Here is an 18901-nt window from a genome sequence, read left to right on the forward strand (position 1 = left end):
AGCCCTGAGGATTTCTTAGCGAAACTGCACTGTAGGATACTAGAATGATGGACACAGGGCATTACACTCTTGTCCAAACCCACAGAATGCACACTGAGAGTGACCCTTAAGATAAACTATGGACTTTGGGTGATAATGATGTGTCAACAGAGATTCATCGATTGTAGCAGGTGTGCCACTTTGGTGGGGGATGTTGATCTTGGAGGCGGTGGTGCGTGTGGGTGGGGGCAGGGGGCATATGGAGGAATTCTAAACCTCCCACTCAATTTTGCTTTTGAACCTAAAACTGCTGTAAAAAATGAAGTCCATTTCAAGAGAGAGAGAGAGAGAAAGAAACAGGAGTCAGATACAGAAAGAGCTGGGCTCAGGTGGTGCTGGGGACTTGGCTGCAGGGCAGCCTGGGGCGGGTGAGGCAGGCTGGGCAATGTGCAGAGGGCAGCCAGGCTCACCTTGCCCTCGGGCTTGGCCCCACGCCGCAGCTTTCCCACAACCGACAAGAAAGCACTGAAGATGGACTCATCCGACAGTTTATCCCCAAAGCAGTCAAAGTTGTCCAGCATCTTGCGGAGGCCTCGCTCTGTGAGGGGCAGCTGTGACACACAGTAGGCCAGGTCCCGGTACTGCCGCTCGGTCCTGCAGATGGCAGGGTGGGTCGCGGGATGGAGAGGTAAAGGCCCATCCTTCCTCAGTAGGCTCCCATGGCCTCGGGGTCACCCCAGGGGACAGCAGCCTACCGGGCCGTGCGGAAGCGCTGACACAGCTTCTCCACCAGGCTCTCAGTCTGCTTGTCCTTGGTGATGTAGGAGAGCAGCTGCCTGAGGAACGGGAGATATGGACGTGTGACCTCCCAGGGACAGCCATCCCTCCCCGTGCACCAGCCCTCTGTTGCCCTCCTGGCCGGGGAGAGAATCCCTTCGGCCGTGGCCCATGCCTGCCTCACAGTTCCTCCTGCCCTCTTCCTGCGCCCTCAGAGAAAGGTCCACCCACCCCTGGAGAAATGTTCACCAAGAATGGGAATTCGTAACAAAAGCGGCTGTCGTGTGGTGAAGACGCCTATGTGCCTACCACGTTAGAAACTCCATCAAGAACTAAGGGGCCAGCATCCCAGGCCTCATTTGCTAGAGAAGGAGCAGATGCAAAGAGGTTAAGTTATTGCTGAAGGCCATGCAGCTAAAAAGTAGCAGAGCCAAAATGCAAACATGGGTCTGATTCCTAAGGATGAGCTACAGGAAAAATGTGCTCCCGGGCCCAGGCAACCGTACTTCATGATGGTGTGGAAAGGCTCTTCCTCCACCCCTCCCTCAGGGTCTGACAGGCGGCTGATGATATCTGGAAGGAGGTTATAGATCGCATTGCCCTGGGAGAGAGAGAGTCACGTTATAGGGACAGTGGTGTGCCTGCTCCTTCAACAGTGAGCTCTCTGCTGCCTGGCTGCCTCTCACCTTGTGAGAAAGCTCATTGAAGAAGTTCTTGGCCAGGGCAGCGATCTGAGGTGCGGGGTCGATGAGCAGCACGGCCATCTCGCTCACCTGCCCCTTCACCTTCACCATGTCCTTTAGAATCAGGTGGGTCATCACCAGCCCTGCTGTTCTCCGCACCTGCTGAGCTGGGTCCCGGAGCCTAGGAAGGAAATCCTAACTCACTGGGACCAACACTGGCAGGAAGGGCCCTCAGCAGGAATTGCCCCTACTTCTTTTTTTTAAATAAAAAGGTAAATTCTCCCCTTATATGGGGCTCACACTCATGACCCCAAGATCAAGAGTCTTATGCTCTACTGACTGAGCCAGCCAGGTGTCACTGTATTATTACCCCTTCTTTTTTTTTTTTTTTTAAAGATTTTATTTATTTGACAGATAGAGATCGTAAGTAGGCAGGGAGGGAAGCAGAGAGAGAAGGGGAAGCAGACTCCCCGCTGAGCAGGGAGCTCGATGTGGGGCTCGATCCCAGGACCCTGAGATCATGACCTAAGCCGAAGGCAGAGGCCCAGTCCACTGAGCCACCCAGGCACCCCTCTATTACCCCTTCTTAATGTGACATTCTAGAAGCAGTTAGAAAACTGGGATTGGGGAAAGAGGCCAAGCTTGTAGCCAAGGCTTTGAACAGAGGCACCAATCCCTTTTGGGCCATATTTAGCTAAGGCCTGTACAGGTCAGGTATCAAGCAGATGTTCAGGGTAATGCTGAAGACCAGACAAATACAGTTTTAATGATTCTAATACTGGTCACACTGCAGCCTCTGGGAGCTGGCAAGGCCTGCTAAAGTCACATGAGGGGAGAGCCTGGGTGGCTCAGTCAGTTAAGCGTCTGCCTTGGCTAGGTCATGATCCTGGGGTCCTGGCTGGGATCAAGCCCTGCATCAGACTCCCTGCTCAGTGGGAAGCCTGTTTCTCCTCTCCCTCTGCCTGTGACACCCTCTGCTTTGTTCTCTCCCTCTGTCAAATAAATAAATAAAATCTTAAAAAAAAAAAAAAAAAAAAAGAGAGAGAGAAATAAATTGTCATGAGGGCTCTCTTACCGAGCATACAGATGAGGTGTCCAGGGGTCTACCAGATTGGGGAAGCGGATGGCCAGATCCCCAGTAGCAATCATGAGGTTAGAGCGGACAATGGGGAGTGAGGACTTTTCCAGCATGGTGAACAGCAGACGAAGCTGGGAGTCACAGAAAGTGGCACTAGGGGGCCAGGAGAGGACCATCAGGGAGCCTGTCGATCCCCATCCTCTCAGAGCAGGCGCTTCCGCCCCCAGGGCCTACCTGATCATGCAGAACTTGCCCAGGGCAAGTGAAGCCGCAGCGGAGAGCTCTGGGCTACTATAGACACCAGGGTTGTTGCAGACTTTGAGCAGAAGTGGAATGAAGGCAGCCAGGACCTGTGTGCCTGTCAGAAGGACAGCTCTCAGTTTGGGACAGGCTATCTCAGCTGGGGAGCAGGCCCCTCAGCCAGTCTTACCATCTAGCAGCTCCTTCTCGCAGATGCCGCGGATGAGCTCTGCCTCCGTGTCGTCAGCGGCAGCACCCGCCAGTCCCATCTCCTCCTCCAGGGCGGTCTCAGAGCCGGCGTGCTGAGGGGAGAAACCAGGCATCAAGGCCCATGAGGGGCAGCATCTATCTTTATCCCAGCCTATCTTTCTTTCTTTTTTTTTTTTTAAGATTTTATTTATTTGACAGAGATCACAAGTAGGCAGAGAGGCAGGCAGAGAGAGGAGGGAAGCAGGCTCCCTGCTGAGCAGAGAGCCCAATACAGGTCTCGATCCCAGGACCCTGAGATCATGACCTGAGCCGAAGGCAGAGGCTTAACCCACTGAGCCACCCAGGCGCCGCCCCCCACCCCAGCCTATCTTACATTTTGCAGGAACGCATCTGGGGAAAGGCAAGCTCTGCATAACCACTAACTCCTACACCTATCAAATGCATCTGTGTGGAGGGAGGACTCCTGAATTCAATAGGAAAAGAACTAGGTCTTTGTAGTTTTGTTTTCATGTTGCCAAATCTGAATTGGCAAATTCAAAACTGAACAAATGGCATTTGTATTCAAGTTGCCAAAGCATATTCCTCCATCTCTGAACCCATCCCTCAGAGAATCAGGTCATTTCCTGTATACAGTCAACAAATGGGTCATGTGGACAGTGGTTCAAGGTCACAGAGGTCAGACCTTATTCTACGGCTACAAGGCTCTGTGTCTCATTGGTTTGCAAGACATCACTGCCTCTAGCGGAGAACACAAAGTTCCCATCAGGTGGCAGGCCCAGTGACCAAGGCTGATGAGAAGGGGGGGGTGCGGGGGTGTGCTCATCCTCCCAAGGAGAGCCTCTGTGGGGGCAGCCTGTGCTGCCGGCTGAGGTCCCTAACTCAGCGCCGTGTTTCCTTAAAGGCTTCCCTCCTGGGTGATCGTGAGCGGACTGCTCTGTCTTTGTTCTCACTAATGTCTCCCAGAGTGACAGCAGCAAGGAGCAGAGCGTCTTTCTCATCTTATTTAGGGGTAGAAAAGCAGGGATCCCCAGGAGGCAACGTGACTATGCGAATGATGCAAGGCCATGAAACAAATCTGGGCAACACATGGGACACAAACCCACGTGCCCAGGCTCTTCATTCACCTTCTCCTTGGGATCCTTTGTCTTCTGCTCCTGCTCCTCTCGGAGAAGCCGGCGCCGACAGAGCTCTCCGCTCACTCCCTGCTCCAAATGCACCAGCTGCTGCAGGGCCACGTCGCCCGCCAAGGAGAGCAGGTTCATCAGCAGCAAAGTGGGGAGCATGGGGGTGTTCTCTGGAGGAGGGGAGAGGGAAAGCTGTGAGAAAAAGACAAAATCACGTCTCACAGGGCCCTTAAACCCTGTTCTGAAAGCTTTTCCCCTCGTTCACAAGCCGGATCTGGGTGACAAAAGTGACAGAGTATAGTATGAGAGAGGTCAGGGGCTGTGGCAGGAAGCTGTGTTGGCAAAGGCTTCCGGTCCAACAAGGAAAGCAGCAGAATCTGGCTGCTGCCCATTGGGGACCCTCTGCCCACTCACTGGGGCCCTCCTGGGCGCCGCTCTTCTCTTGCAGCTTCTCCAGGGTCTGTTTCGCACAGCCCTGCAATATCTGGGTGCAGATCACCTCAGGGCCCTCTGCCAGCTGGTAAATGAGGGTCACCGCTTCCTCCTTGAATGGGATCCAGAGTGGGTCTGGGTGGACAAAGCCTGAAGTGGAGAAGGAAGAAGTTACCCAGTGTAGACAAGGGACTCGATTCTGCCCCAAGCCCTTGTGACAGCTCACCCTTTGTGATCACCTCCCGCAGTCGCTCGAAGAGCCTGTGTTCCTGAGGCAGCCGGAAGGGGGGGTGACGTTTGCTCAGAGAAGGCTGTGGAGAACAGCAAAGACAAACCATGGGTATGTGTTGAGAGTGGATAAGAGGATCCCCATTCTCCTGGGTTTGGAGACCCCACATACCTTTCTCCTGTCAGAGAGGTTGGCAATGGCATGGCACACCTGCTGGGCCAGTCTGTAGTCCTGTGGAACCTTCTCGTCTAGCCCTATGCTCACCAGTGTGTCTAAGTTGCTTCCCACAATTTCTGGTTTTCCTCTAGGGGAATGAAGCCACTGAGTTAAAGCTAGTCAGAAACAGCACTCTGTAGGGGACAATGCCAGGTGGGGTAGGTAACAGATTTGGCGCAAGGCTTTCTGAGAGCCCTGGAGCACTACAGAAGAGGCTCTGACACGGCTAGCCCTCAGAGGCCCTCTTGCTGTAATGAATCTCATCAATTCTGCTGGGCAGGCTGCGGGGAGGGGTTTGGGGGCTGGAACTTGTACTCTTTTATTTTTACTTTTCATTGAGGTAACCAGCTCACACGTATAGCTGCCGGTACTGAAGGGAAGGGAACTTTCTCAGAGCCCTCCGTCCCTTGCCCTCTTATCCCTACTGCCTGTGGGGACCCAAGCCTCACCGTGCCATCATCCCAAGAAGCATGACAGAGCAGCAGCGCTCCAGAGGAGAGCAGGGGGCCTTCTCGGTTGCCCGCTCCCATAGCACCTGGGTCACTGCTGGCTTCAGTTCATCCTTCTGCACAAACTCACAGAGCTGAAGAGAAAAGAAAAAGGGCTCAGGCCAGAGAATAATGATTCGCCTGGTCCTTGGCCCACTTCTCGGACGAGAACACGGAGAATCTGAGGTGGGTAAAAGCAACACTTAGACACGGTGAAGGAGGAGGAAGGCTCGAACATGAACTCAGGGTTTGGGGAGGTACTTCCACTCTGTCACTTTTTCACCCTCATGCCCTCAAAGCTACGTTTGTTAAGATGATGTATTGAAAGTGACTTTGTTTGGATCTGTGTGGATCCGTGGTTCTGACCACATTTGAGAGATTTCTCATAGGTCTTATTACTGTTACCACAACTCAATAAGCCCAAAACAGAAGGCTTCATCCTTCCTTGCCTTCTCATTTTGCCCAGAGCACTCTTAGTCACATATATTTAGAACTTCATGGTCAACTAATTTTTTTCCATGTAGTCTTACCTATTCTTCCTTTTTTTTCAATTTTAATTTTTTTTTAACATTTTATTTATTTATTTGACAGAGATCACAAGTAGGCAGAGAGTCAGGCAGAGAGAGAGAGAGGAGGAAGCAGGCTCCCAGCTGAGCAGAGAACCCGACTTGGGGCTCGATCCTAGGACCCTGGGATCATGACCCGAGCTGAAGGCAGAGGCTTTAACCCACTGAGCCACCCAGGCACCCCTAATTTTTATTTTTTTTTAAAGATTTATTTATGTGGTGGGGTGGGGGAGAGCATGCACATGTGCACACACAAGCAGGGGGTGTGGCAGAGGGAGAGGGAGAAGAAGGCTTAACCCTGAGCAGGGAGCCCGATGGGGCCTCAATTCTGGGGTCCTGGGATCATGGCCCAAGCTGAATGAAGGCAGATGCCCAACGAACTGAGCCACCCAGGTGCCCCCCCCATTCTTCCTTTAAACTCTATCTTCTATTAAGTGCAGTTCTGGGGGTCCTGGATGGGTCAGTTGGTTGGGCATCTGCCTTCAGCTCGGGTCATGATCTCAGGGTCCTGGGATCCGGCCCCACGTTGGGCTCCCTGCTCAGCAGGGAGTCTGTTTCTCTCTCTCCCTCTCCCCCTCCACGCTCATGTGTGCTCTCTCTCCTCTCTCTCTCTCAAATAAATAAAATCATTTTTTTCCCTTAATTTTTATTTATTTATTTAACAGAGAGAGAGAGATCACAAGCAGGCAGAGCAGCAGAGAGAGAGGGGAAGCAGGCTCCCTGCTGAGCAGAGAGCCCAATGTGGGGCTCAATCCCAGGATCCTGAGATCATGACCTGAGCTGAAGGCAGAAGCTTAACCCACTGAGCCACCCAGGTGCCTCTCAAATAAATAAAATCTTAAAAATAAATAAAATAAAATAAATCAATAAAAAATAAAATCTTAAGAAAAAAAAAAGGTGCAGTTCCATAGCTTTGCCTCCCACCCTGAGTCCAGTGTTCCAACGCTGCACACTGACAGCAGCCTCCTCTCCACCAATCTGTTCCCAAACGCCTACTCCATCGCGTCATGACTCTGCTCGTCCTGTAGAAGTAGCTCTCCTTTGCCCACTGGAGGGGCTCCAGGCCAGGAGCTAGCCTCCAAGCCTTCAGGCCAGGGGCTGCCAGCAGGGCATCCCCTCCCCCCACCCCCAGCCTCCCCCAAGGAGGGAAAGGTGGCCAGCATCATGCTCCACCTAGTGGAGGCCGGTGGTCAGCACCACCTCCGCCTTCAGGCTGCACGGTCCAAATGCTAATCTGCCAAACAGCAGATCTGGCAGCAAACAAGGAAAAAGTCCAGGACGTGTGAAAGGCCTTCAGGGACCTTTACAGTTTGGTTCCAACCTACACTCCCACTTTATTATCTTTTCTAGGCAACAATTTCCAGCCAGAACATGATATTCATTCTGGAACTTTCTGTACTCTGTTGGCTTTCCACCTCTGTGCTTCCCTCCTTTCTCTAATTCTCTATATCATACTTCTCAAGACCCCGCTTAAGTCCTACCACCTACCCCACACTGTCCTCTTTGCCTCTTGGGACTTGTCAGAGTAACACACAAGTTAAGAGTATGTTTTCCTGGGGCACCTGTGTGGCTCAGTTGGCTAAGCAACTGCCTTTGGCTCAGGTCATGATCCTGGTGTCCTAGGATTGAGTCCCCACATCACACTCCTTGCTCAGTGGGGAGCCTTGTTCTCCCTCTGACCCTTCCCCAACTCGTGCTATCTCTCTCATTCTCTTTCAAATACATAAATAAAATCTTTAAAAAAAAAGTGTGTTTTCCAGACCTCTTATTGCCTGAGTCTCTCCCACGAACCAGCTGTAATTAGCCGAGTCCCTTAACCTCTCAGTGCCTCAGACTTCTCACTATAAAATGTGCATGAACAGCATCACCCCATAGGGTTGTGTGAGGATCACACAAGTTCGTACGAGCAAACTGCTGAGAGTAGCGCCTGGCATATACGACGTGTTATTATATTATCATTGCTGCTATAAACACTACTTGTGCCACTTTTTCTGGCACTAACTACCTATGTGCTACATCGTTCTATAAATGTTTTGCATCCTTTGGCTACCCGAAACACTGTTGGTTCCTTTTAAGTTAGGAACTTGAATGCAATCTTATACTTTGTGGGGCTGAGTACATTGCTGAACACACAGTAACCACTGATACTTATTAAATGAATAAAGAAAGCAGAAGTAAGGGGGTGCCTGGATGGCTGTGGAATGTGCAATACTTGGTCTTGGGGTTGTGAGTTTGAGCCCCACGCTAGGTGTAGCGATCACTTAAATAGATAAATCAGCTTAAAAAGAAAGAAAGGAAGAAAAGAAAGAAGTAAGGAGACTTACAATTTCCTCAAGACACTGGATGGTCCCAACTGAGGCATTCACTAGCAGCAAAGAGAGATTCTGAATTAAAGCCTGGGCCTTGGCTCTGCGGGAAGAACAGAGAGTAGAGGTCATTAAAAACTGCTAAGTCTGAACCTGGCAAACAGGTTATTAGGGTTATCCGAACACAGCGTTGTGTTAACCACAGAGGATGGGCTTGACAAGAAGTCCACTCCCACCCTGAGCCCCATTCCAGATCTATAGGCCTATGGATTCAGAACTCTTCTAGAACTGTGCCCCTGCTCCCTGCCATTTCTTTAGGGGAGTGCAGACGTCCTATGAGAGGCTGGCCTCAGAAACGACCACAAAGGCGAAGGTACCACACTGACCTGGCAGAGTCCCCCTTGGGGCTGAGGTAGAGCTGGCGGTAGGCATTAAGCACAGCTTCCCGGACGCCAGGCTCCTTAGACCAGATGAGAGGCAGCATGCGGCGCACCCCGAGCAGGGCCTGAGGTACCCCAAATTGGAACACCATCACAAAGAATTCAATCACCTCCTGCACCACTGAGAGGATAGACACATGTCACCCATCTGCTTGGCAAAAATCCCTTAGTACTTAGCGCTAGAAGCTTTCTTAGTGTGGCAACGCTCAAGTGGCAGCTTTCCTCATTCTCCCTGAGAACGCTGACTCCCAGACGGCCCTCCGGGGAAATACTGTATGTGCTAACATGTGTATGCTCCAAGGGGCTGCACACAGCCAAAAGAAATAAAGAAGTCCCTTTATTTTTGAAGGAGCAGACAGTCGTCATTAAAATATGGATGAGACTGGTTTTTCCAGCCCCAAGACCCAGTCCTTCCAGAGAGGGAGGCTGGCCTACCTGTTGTCGTGTTCTCATACATCATCTTGCTGATGATGCTGATGGCCTCGGTAATCTTCAGAGAGAAGCTATAGGCGTCCTGCAGATACTGCACTAGCATCTCCTGCTTCACCAGCTCATCGTGTTCCCTGGCTTTCCCAGGCTCTGACACACTGGGCTTGTCTTCACAGACTGTCTGTTCTGGGCCCGTGTTCCCTGCGGGGCCCTGGGAATTCTCCTGTGTGGAAGCTGCTGGGCCTAAGAGAGAATTATGGGATGGTTATTGCTCAAGGGCATATGGGACAATCCAACAGCTATTGGATGTGTTTCCTCAGTGGGAAGGTATACATTTAGAACCTACTCTAAATTATCTTGGTATTTCTTGATAAAGATTAGAAAGTCCTCTGTGGTTTGGAAACACTCTTTCACACTGTATGACTATTAATCTGAGGCCCTCGGGCTGCTTCCATTCCAGAGCAGAGCCACGGCCAGCCATTCCTGGATTCCTTCAGCACTGGGTTCTGCTGGCCCAGTCAGCATCTGGGATAAAGTCAATGGCCCACTGAAATTGCTGAAATTGCTAACTGAAAAAGGAGAAGGAATTACCTTTGAAAATAGTCTCCAGGAGATTCAGGAACCTGGCCTCCTCTGAGTCCTCTGGGTCCATGTGACTGAAAGGTTCAGACTCCTGGAAGTGGCCCACAGCTTCTTGAGTGAGAAGAATGGCCTGCCTAGAAGAACATCCACCTGTTACCAACTCAGAAACCACAAGAGTGTCACTGCAAACTTCTGTCACAGAGCCTACCTCATGGTTCCATCAAGAAGCTAGACCTACTGCCCCAAAGAAAAGGAACACGTCTCATGCTTACAAAGTAGAGAAGTACCTACCCAGAGTAGAGCTCAAAACACTTTTCCCGTTTCTGAAGTGACAAGACTTCACAGTCTTCAAAAAACCTCAAATGATGCTTTTCAAATTTTAAAGGTCACAAACCTACTCCTAACATCTGGTTAAAAACTTTGCTAAGTCAAAGTTTGGAAAAAATAAGTGTTCGACAACTGATTAATTTATGGTACATCCATACGATGGGATTCCGTGTGGCCGTAAGAAATAATGAGGTAGCTATTTGTGCATAAATATTACAAACACTACTCTACATGGATCCTTAAAAAAGCCAGGTGGCAGATCAGTGGGTAGAAATTCGATCATCTGTATAAAGAGGGGAGGAAAAGAACTTATGTTTGATTACACGTCTATGTTATCTCTAGAGTAATGAGCAATAAACTCAGAAGGTTGCTTTTCTTGAAAAGGAGAACTAAGTGGCTGGGAAATAGGTTTGGAAGGGACTTTACAATACATGCCCTTTTTGTAATTTTAAATTTTGTACCATGTGAATGTACTAAAATTAATTTTTAAAGATTTTATTTTTAAGGGGTGCCTGGGTAGCTCAGTCGTTAAGCATCTGCCTTCTCAGGTCAGGATCCCAGGGTCCCGGGATCGAGCCCCGCATCAGGCTCCCTGCTCAGTGGGAAGGCTGCTTCTCCCTCTTCCCCTGCTGTGTTCCCTCTCTCCCTATGTCTCTGTCAAATAAATAAATAAAATCTTAAAAAGATTTTAAGTAAGCTCTACACCTAATGTGAAGCTTGAACTCACGACCGTGATCAAGAGTTGAGCCAGCCAGGTGCCCCTCATCAATCTCTTATTTTACAAATAAGGAAACTGAGGCCCAGGAAGTTTAAAAAACTAACTTGAAATTATAGAGCTAGAATTATAGGCTTTCCTCTTCAAATGGAGAGCTTTTGCATATTTAATTATAATATCATTTACATTTAGTTGTTTGTAAAGTTTCTTTAAACACTCCTAAAAATACAAAAGCATGCTTAACAAAAGAAGTCAATCAGAGAAAGAAAATTATCACATGATTTCTCTGATATGAGGAATTTGAGAGGCAGGGCGGGGGGGCAGTAATAGGGAGGGGAAAAAATGAAACAAGATGGGATCGGGAGAGAGACAAACCAGAAGAGACTCTTAATCTCATGAAACAAACTGAGGGTTACTAGGGAGAGGGTGGCCAGGTGACGGACATTGGGGAGGGTATGTGCTATGGTGAGCACTGTGAAATGTGTAAACCTGATGATTCACATACCTGTATTCCTTGGGCTAATAATACATTATAAGTTAATAAAAAAATTATTCCTTTAAAAAAAAAAGCATGCTTAATTGCAGACTATGCCTTTAGCATCAATCTGGTGTTCAGGACATTACTACAATGAAAACACCTACCGTCACCTGGTGGCAGCATACCCTAAGTACAGTTCATTTGAAAGAAACCTTGCTCCTCAAAAGTTATTTCTAAACATAAAAAGGACATTAAAGAATCTTTCACATACTTGTAACTAGCCTTGGCAAGCAACTGGTGGATGCGTGTTTTCACATCTTCACTGGTTTCTGTTTTAGCAATAGCCTCAAGAATCTCTTCTTTCTGGGGAAGCTTTAGCAGTTGCTGCAGAGTAGCCTTCAACTCTGGCAGCATGGCTTCCCACTCCTCCTCTGGGTCCACCACTGCAGCTGAAGGAGAAAGTCTCACTTAGACTCTTTCCTTGGACCTTCTGATGGCAGGGAGCAGCATGTCTAGGGTGGGGAATCCTATGCAGGAACTACTTACAAGCAGCTGCAGCTTGTCTCTGGGCCCTCATCTCTTGTAATTTCTGGGTTTCCTTCTGCAGTGGTCCAGCAAGGTCACTGTCACTAAGCTACCAAGGTCAAATGAGTTTCAGGGCCACTAGTCACAGAATTTGATTCCTGTTTCCACTTAATTCCTTCTCTTTGGGGTAGGTCAAGCTTACTTACCTTGCAAGAAAAGGGATTATTGGCAAGAAAACTGGCCAGCAGCTGAATGGCATTTTTACATACTAACACCGACTTGTCTGCCAGACGTCCCACTGCTAGGGCCACCACTGCTTGGAAACGTGTCAAGGGGAGAGCCTGCATGGGGCAGGGAGAGAAGAGTGAGCTCACATCCCACATCATCCATTCTGCTCAAGTTGACCTTGAAGTACCCTCTAACTGAGCTCCCCACCCATTCTAAAGAAAGTTTTTTATGGGATATAAAACAGTTTCTCTTTGTAGTGGTTAAGATACAGTGTAATCCTTAAATGTAGCCAAGTGTTCTTGTCCTTGGTAGAGGAAGACCTTTATCACTGCCAGTAACAATCCGAATCCTAGACTCTACTGTGGGACACTGGATTCCTTTTTTCTTTGGCCTGTACATAGAGTACTGTACATTTTTACCATGCAGAAGGTTAGTCACCTTCTGCTGGACGATTCGGGTAAAGAGCTGTAAGACACGGCTCCGCACAAAGGAGTTGACGTCATGGCCGTGGGCTTGCAAGGTGTCCAAGAACTGGTCTCTGGTGTCTCGGGCTGCTTCTTCCAGCTGATCACCATTCAGAACCTGCAGGACCATCTCTGCCATGGCTGCCAGCACAGCATTGCGCATCATGTAATTCTAAGGGAGGGAAACAGAATTGGTCTGAGGCACCGCATTCCAGTCCTAACTCTCTTTTCCCCAAACTCTTGAGCCTGTCAAGGCACAAAGAAGTGGCAAGGCCTTAAGTGAAGGGGAAGTTTGCTTCACTATGAATTTTTCTGGTCAGCTGTTTATGAATTCACCCCTGAGGCCACTGGAAGGGGCCGTGTCTGCTCAGAGGAGAAAGCAGGGACAAAATAAACAAGAGCCCCCAATAATTTCTCCCCATAAGCCTCATCACATCTACACACATTTGAAAAACATTCATTTCTACCCTTCATTGGAGGACTCAAAGCCTTTTGTCCTTACTAATAAAACACTCCCTCCCCCCCCCCCTTCTCACATGTTACTGACAAAGAATGAGACACAGGAAAGTACAAATCAACCCTAGGGTGCCAAGCAAGTCCACTGCAGGAGCTGGTGAACAGGGACTGGGGTTTTGGCAGGCCAGGGGCCAGAGAATGGGGTCTCGCACAAGTTAAAGTAGATTAGATGACTGAGTAGACTGTTTTTGTCCTTGACGTTCACCTAGAAGTGCCCTGCATCAGTCTGAGAGGCGATCAGGCAGAAAGAATGGAGAGGTGGCACTGTCTGGAGTGCGTGTAAGCTAGATGGTAGGAAGAATGGAAGGGGCTTTGTCCTGAGGAAGGGACCCCAAATCACAGCCGAGTGACTCTCACTAGATCTAAGGTGTGGAACTGCCATCCCCTCCATCAGACCTGGATAAACCCAAATGATACTAAAACGGGGATTAATCAGTGGCTCTTTAGTTAATGAACTATATCTGCTTCTCTGTAGGAAGAAACTGCCACTGAGTTATGCTTACATAACCCAACTTCAAGAGAAAGCCGTCTTCTTGTCCTAAGAAACAGCCTTTCAGCAATGGACTTAAAATCCCCAGAAGAATTGAGATCCCTGGGGGACCACGTACCTCTCCATCCAGATGATCCAGCAAAACACACATGCTGGACATCAGGATGGCTGGGATGCGTTCTGCTAGTTCTGTCAGGAAGGCTGCAAAGCCCTTTGCCCCTGCAGGGTCCCGACTCAGCTCCTGGGGACACTTCTGCCCGATCTCTCTATGCAGGGAAGCAAACACAGCCATAGCAAGATAATTCAGTTACTAGTAAGGGGAGGTAAGACTGCTATCTCATGTCTAAGAAAGCTACAGTGCACAGAGAACTTCCGATCTTTCGGTATCTTCCCCCTGAGAAAGAGGAGAATCAGAAACTTAGAGAAGAGTCACCTTACAATCTCCCCCACTATGCTCTTCATTCCATAATCAGTTGCCCACAGGCTCACAGCTGCCACCAGTACGGGGGCCAGGTGTTCAAAGTGCTGCAGCATCTGGATGATCTTCACCGCCGCACCTGTGGATGTACTAAACGTGAGAAATTATAGGCAAAATGGAAAACGTGGGGCAAAGCAGAGGGCTAACTTACTGAGCATATGGTTATAACGTGTCAAGGCGACACCGAGCAGGCGCATGATGGCTTCCCGGGTGGGGCGGTTCTTCTGGTGACTAATGGTGGGGTTCTCCAGGAGGCGGTAGCAGCAGCCAGTAACCAAACTGGGAAAGGAAGGGAGGTAGATGATGAAGTCAGGTATGTGGATTCCATTCCACTGGGGGCCCTTCTTCATTCATTCTCCTTTTCCTGCCCCCAAAGTTAGGCACTTCTAGCTTTCTTCATTGTATTTTTTTTTTAAGACTTTATTTATTTATTTGACAGACAGAGATCACAGTAGGCAGAGAGGGGAGGTGGGGGAAGCAGGCTCCCTGCTGAGCAGAGAGCCCGATGCAGGGCTCGATCCCCGGACCCCGAGATCATGACCTGAGCTGAAGGCAGAGGCTTAACCCACTAAGCCACCCAGGCGCCCCTTCATTCTATTTTTTAAATATATTTTATTTATTTGAGAAAGAGCGAGAGAGCAAGGATGAGTGGAGGGAAGGGTCAGAGAAGGGTCAGAGAAGCTGACTCCTGAGCAGGGAGCCTGATGTGGAGCTGGTTCCCAGGACCCTGAGATCATGAACCCAGCTGAAGGCAGATGCTTAACCAACTGAGCCATCCAGGTACCCCTTTCTTCCTTCTATGGATTACCTTCTACACCATGTTGCTTTGCTGACTCTAGATAGGTGCTCTGTCTTTCAACCAGTTATGAGCCTACAGAGAACCCAAATATATGATAAAAGGTAGGAGAAAGTAACCAAAGACTTGTCATGGTTAATCCAGTCCTCATCTGGATCAACCTTTTAGCTGCATTGGTTGCAGCTGACCATGCCATTCTCCTGGAAACACACTTCTCATCTGGCCAGATGCCAGACTCCCTTCCCCAGGGTACAATAAGGATTTCTCCTCTACTCTAGCTATGCTTACTTATTTAGTAATCTCATTCAGTCTTGGGGCTGTAAATAACATTTATGTAGACACACTGTATTCCCAAATGGGTATCCTAGCTCAGACTTCTCTCCCATGCTCCAGATTTGTAAATTTAACATCAGAGTCGGACAACATTGACTGGATGTCTGAGAAGCACCTCAAACTTTATATGCAAACGAGAACTTCTAATTGTCACCCCTGAAAACACGCTGCACAGCCTTCCCCATATTTCAATGACTGCCAACTCTGTTCTTCCAAAAGTTTAGGCCCAAACCTTGGGGGCGTCATCCTTGACTCTCCCTCAGACCTCACACACATCCATCAGCTCATCCTGTAAGCTCTACCTTCGGGAAACAGGTACAGAATCCATGCACTTCTCCCCATCTCCATTGCCATTCTTGGCTCTTAACTCCCATCATCTCTTGCCCAAGTCACCATAACAGCCCCCTAACTGGTCTCCTGTTTTCTTTCCTTCCCTTCATAGTAATGACAGTAACCGGAGCGCGATGATTCTGTTAACGCCCAAGTCAGATCACCTTGCTGCCCTGCTCGGAATCCTTGAGCAGGGCCCCACGTCACGCTGAGAAGATGCCGAAGTCACAAAGGGCCAAGGAGCTGCACAGTCGCCCCTGCACTGCCTGTGGGACTTCACAGCCTGTCCCTTTCACCGGCCCTGCTGCCCTGTCTCCAGCTTTGCTGCTGTCACCTGTACACACCAGATACACGCCCTCCTTGGGGTCTTGGTACCTGCTGTTCCATTGCTCTTTTCCTTGCCCTTGTTATTCCTCCAGATCCTCTCATGGCTCACATGGGATCCTCTGGGTCTTTGTTCAAATGTCACCACCTCAAAGAGGTCTTGCCTGAAAGCTGATTTAAGATCACAGCTTTGTTCCATCAAACTCCCCATCCCCTCCTTTCTTGTTTCCACAGTAATAGCCTATAAAACACACCATATATTTTACTTATTTTATTTTATTTTTTTAAAGATTTTATTTATTTGAAACAGAGAGAGAGAGAGATCACAAGTATGCAGAGAGGCAGGCAGAGAGAGAGAGAGGAGAAAGCAGGTTCCCCGCTGAGCAGAGAGCCCGATGCGGGCCTCGATCCCAGGATCCTGAGATCATGACCTGAGCCGAAGGCAGAGGCTTAACCCACTGAGCCACCCAGGCACCCTATTTTACTTATTTTAAAAATCATCTTCTGCTCTATAAATAAACTCTAAGAGGACAGAAACTTTTGTTTCCAGTGCCTGTCATAATACAGCCATGCACCCAGAAGATGGTCAGTAAATACTGTCATCAATGAATAAATGGGCATTAAAGATGAGAAATTCATGGCAGTTCCTAATATGTCATCCACTTCCTAACAACTCAGTGTGACGAGTATACTTCTACGTGTTATACAGAATCGAGGCATGAAATGACATATTCAGAAAGAAGACATATCTAGCAGCAAGGTCTTCCCTCCTCACAGCTCACTATTACCTGGAGCCATCTCAACCACCCACCTGACAAACTCCTCTTCAATTACTGAATGGTTCCACAGGTGACGAATGTCCAGCTGGAGCAGCTGTGTTAGAAGCTGAAGAACTGGCTGCCTCTCTTCTTCCCAGTCAAAGCCATGGGTGTTCTTGGCCCGGGCTTTCTTCCCCTAAAAAAGAATCATATGCACATTTAGGGGAAAATAAGAAAATAAAGTGGGTCACGATCTGCTAGTCTGAGTGCCCAAAACTACCCAGTACTGAGACGAGGCAGAAACGAACACAGAAGACATAAACAAATTCCAAAATATAGAAGAGCTTCTTGTCAGGGAAGGATATGCTATGATACTTTTGAGTACTTCCTCATATACCCTAAATAAGGACAGAAAGGACTCTCAGAATTGTTCCCCTATCTCTCCCCATCCTATCTCTCCAGGCCAGAAACTCCAAATTACCTTCCCAAGGTCCAAGTCCATAAGGCTTGTCTGGCTGCTCATGGTCTCAAAGGATTCCAAGAGGCGTATCAGAGCATAACAGTTCATTTTGAGAGCATTTAGGTGGGCGCTCCTGTCTGACACACTCAAAGCTTCATCATCCAGGACAGTGGGAAGTTCCTGGGAATGACGGGACACCACTGCGAGGGACAGAAGAGTCAGCTTCATTCACTTTCCTCATCCACCCTGACTTCAAAACACCCAGCGATTGCAGCCATCAGATTACCAAAGATCTGTGTTTCATCTCTCAGTGGTCACAACACAAGCCAAGTCCTTTGGGACCCCTGACCTCGACGCCCTGAACGTGCCCTGTCCCCACTCTCTCACTCCAGCCATCCCAGTTTCTCTCTGGTGACTAGAAGAACCGCCTCTATTTAAAGAGGGGTAGTTCAAGAGTAGGAAATATTTCTTGTTGGTCTGCCCTTACAGCGAACACACACGACTCTGTATTGCCCACCAAGATTACAGACCTCAACAGGTCAAAGGTCCCCGGGCTTAGCCAAACCAACTGAATCACCACAGCCTTGATATCATCACATGGCTGATCAAATGTAGGAAACAGTAAGCAAACAAACAGGGACGAACACCTTCCATCCCCTACCCCCTGACCCATAAACACCTTTTATCAGGAATTCCAGAGTGTCTTCCTTGAGGCCAGGATCTATACTTCGAAAGTGACTATGAGGGAAAGAAAGTGTGGGGGGTGAGACAGGAAACTGCAGAGCCCATTCTAGATCAGATCAAACCTGAAGAATCTAATACTTAAAAATATCTGTGAAATTGGTCAACTGAATAAATGCAGTGTTAAGTTGGGGTCAATGCTCATTAGTAGAGATTTCAGCACCCAGAGCCCTTACCAGTGAACCTGTAATTTGGAATTTCAGGGCTAACATGCAAATTTAGGGTCAATAGCCAAAAGTTCTTAAACTACCAGCCAGCCATGTGCGTTATACTTACTGTAGAATGCTGAAGACGGTATCAAAGTGCTCCAGCATAGCCAGCGGCCCCTGAGCACGGAAGGCAGCCTGAAATGCTATAAAGATGAAAGAAACCAATTAATACAGACAGGAGAGGTCTTTCTGGTAAATTCTACCCATAGTAGAAAATTGAGTTAATTACTTTTATTGGCCGAATCATGAAAACAGTTCATTTCGAAGTAATCTATTATAATAATAGTAAATCTTCCATTTGTCCTGTTTTATAACGAAAGCCTTACTTAAGTTTCATTACATCTCTAAGTTCAATAAAGCAGATGGTATTATGCCTATTTTAGGGGAAAAGGAATTAAGTCTCCAAGCAGTTGTGTGACCATTCAGTGTAGTTAGTAGTGAACACAAACTCAGGATCTTTTTTTTTTTAATTTTGAAATTACAAAAGTGGCAAAAAAACATACAAAGTTTACACCCTTCACTCTAATAGTGTTAACATCTTATATAACCACAGCACAAGAATCTATCCTAAACTAAGAAATTAACCTTAACTCAATGTTATAAATGAATCTACAGACCTTATGTGAATTCTGTTAGTTGTTCTATTTATGTCCTTTTCCTGGTCCAGGATCCCACCCAGGATCCGACAGTGCATTTATTTGTCATGTTTCCTTAGTCTCCTACTATGTTTTTCACAGTCTTAACACTTTCGAAGTATGCTAGTCAGTTATTCTATAGAATGTCCCTCCGTCTGGGATTGTTTACTATTTTCTCATGATTAGACTGAGGTTATACATTTTTGGCAAGATGAATGCAGAAGGGAGGTTGGGTCCTTTCAATGCATCCTACCAAGAAATACATGATATCAAAGCCTTATTACTATGTTAACTTTGACCCCTTGTTAGTGTTTG

The 18901-nt window shown here is 48.2% G+C and overlaps 2 protein-coding genes and 1 non-coding gene across 6 annotated transcripts in view; 1 reads left to right on the forward strand and 2 right to left on the reverse strand.

The window, feature by feature from the left end:
* The window catches only part of NOP2 (NOP2 nucleolar protein), a 35436-nt gene extending 33425 nt beyond the window's left edge, over positions 1 to 2011 (forward strand). Inside the window, exon 16 of the transcript XR_004384709.1 lies at positions 1989 to 2011. The gene's annotated coding sequence lies outside the window, so the exon portion shown is untranslated. The remainder of the gene's footprint in view (positions 1 to 1988) is intronic.
* The window catches only part of NCAPD2 (non-SMC condensin I complex subunit D2), a 28635-nt gene that overhangs the window by 988 nt on the left and 8746 nt on the right, over positions 1 to 18901 (reverse strand). For 3 of the 4 annotated variants that reach the window (XM_032874757.1, XM_032874756.1, XM_032874758.1), the window contains exons 3-29: positions 18019 to 18094; positions 17681 to 17739; positions 17023 to 17201; positions 16595 to 16737; positions 14152 to 14279; positions 13956 to 14079; positions 13641 to 13788; positions 12491 to 12688; positions 12031 to 12165; positions 11846 to 11933; positions 11571 to 11748; positions 9789 to 9913; positions 9204 to 9440; positions 8715 to 8889; positions 8347 to 8431; positions 5418 to 5551; positions 4924 to 5056; positions 4750 to 4834; positions 4506 to 4673; positions 4092 to 4261; positions 2948 to 3059; positions 2752 to 2875; positions 2515 to 2670; positions 1443 to 1620; positions 1263 to 1357; positions 735 to 815; positions 450 to 633 (exon numbers count right to left, since the gene is read on the reverse strand). In XM_032874757.1, coding sequence (XP_032730648.1) covers positions 450 to 633; positions 735 to 815; positions 1263 to 1357; positions 1443 to 1620; positions 2515 to 2670; positions 2752 to 2875; positions 2948 to 3059; positions 4092 to 4261; positions 4506 to 4673; positions 4750 to 4834; positions 4924 to 5056; positions 5418 to 5551; positions 8347 to 8431; positions 8715 to 8889; positions 9204 to 9440; positions 9789 to 9913; positions 11571 to 11748; positions 11846 to 11933; positions 12031 to 12165; positions 12491 to 12688; positions 13641 to 13788; positions 13956 to 14079; positions 14152 to 14279; positions 16595 to 16737; positions 17023 to 17201; positions 17681 to 17739; positions 18019 to 18094 — 3698 coding nt within the window. Of the gene's footprint in view, positions 1 to 449; positions 634 to 734; positions 816 to 1262; positions 1358 to 1442; positions 1621 to 2514; positions 2671 to 2751; positions 2876 to 2947; positions 3060 to 4091; positions 4262 to 4505; positions 4674 to 4749; positions 4835 to 4923; positions 5057 to 5417; positions 5552 to 8346; positions 8432 to 8714; positions 8890 to 9203; positions 9441 to 9788; positions 9914 to 11570; positions 11749 to 11845; positions 11934 to 12030; positions 12166 to 12490; positions 12689 to 13640; positions 13789 to 13955; positions 14080 to 14151; positions 14280 to 15834; positions 16006 to 16594; positions 16738 to 17022; positions 17202 to 17680; positions 17740 to 18018; positions 18095 to 18901 lie in introns of those variants that run through there. The other variant, XM_032874759.1, reaches the window with a different exon arrangement.
* On the reverse strand, positions 17274 to 17603 carry LOC116877857. The gene has a single exon (XR_004384729.1). It is a non-coding gene; the product is annotated as a small nucleolar RNA U85 (small nucleolar RNA).

Source organism: Lontra canadensis, unplaced genomic scaffold (assembly GCF_010015895.1).
Source record: "Lontra canadensis isolate GAN:19392208 unplaced genomic scaffold, GSC_riverotter_1.0 scaffold53, whole genome shotgun sequence".
Lineage (NCBI taxonomy): Eukaryota > Metazoa > Chordata > Mammalia > Carnivora > Mustelidae > Lontra > Lontra canadensis.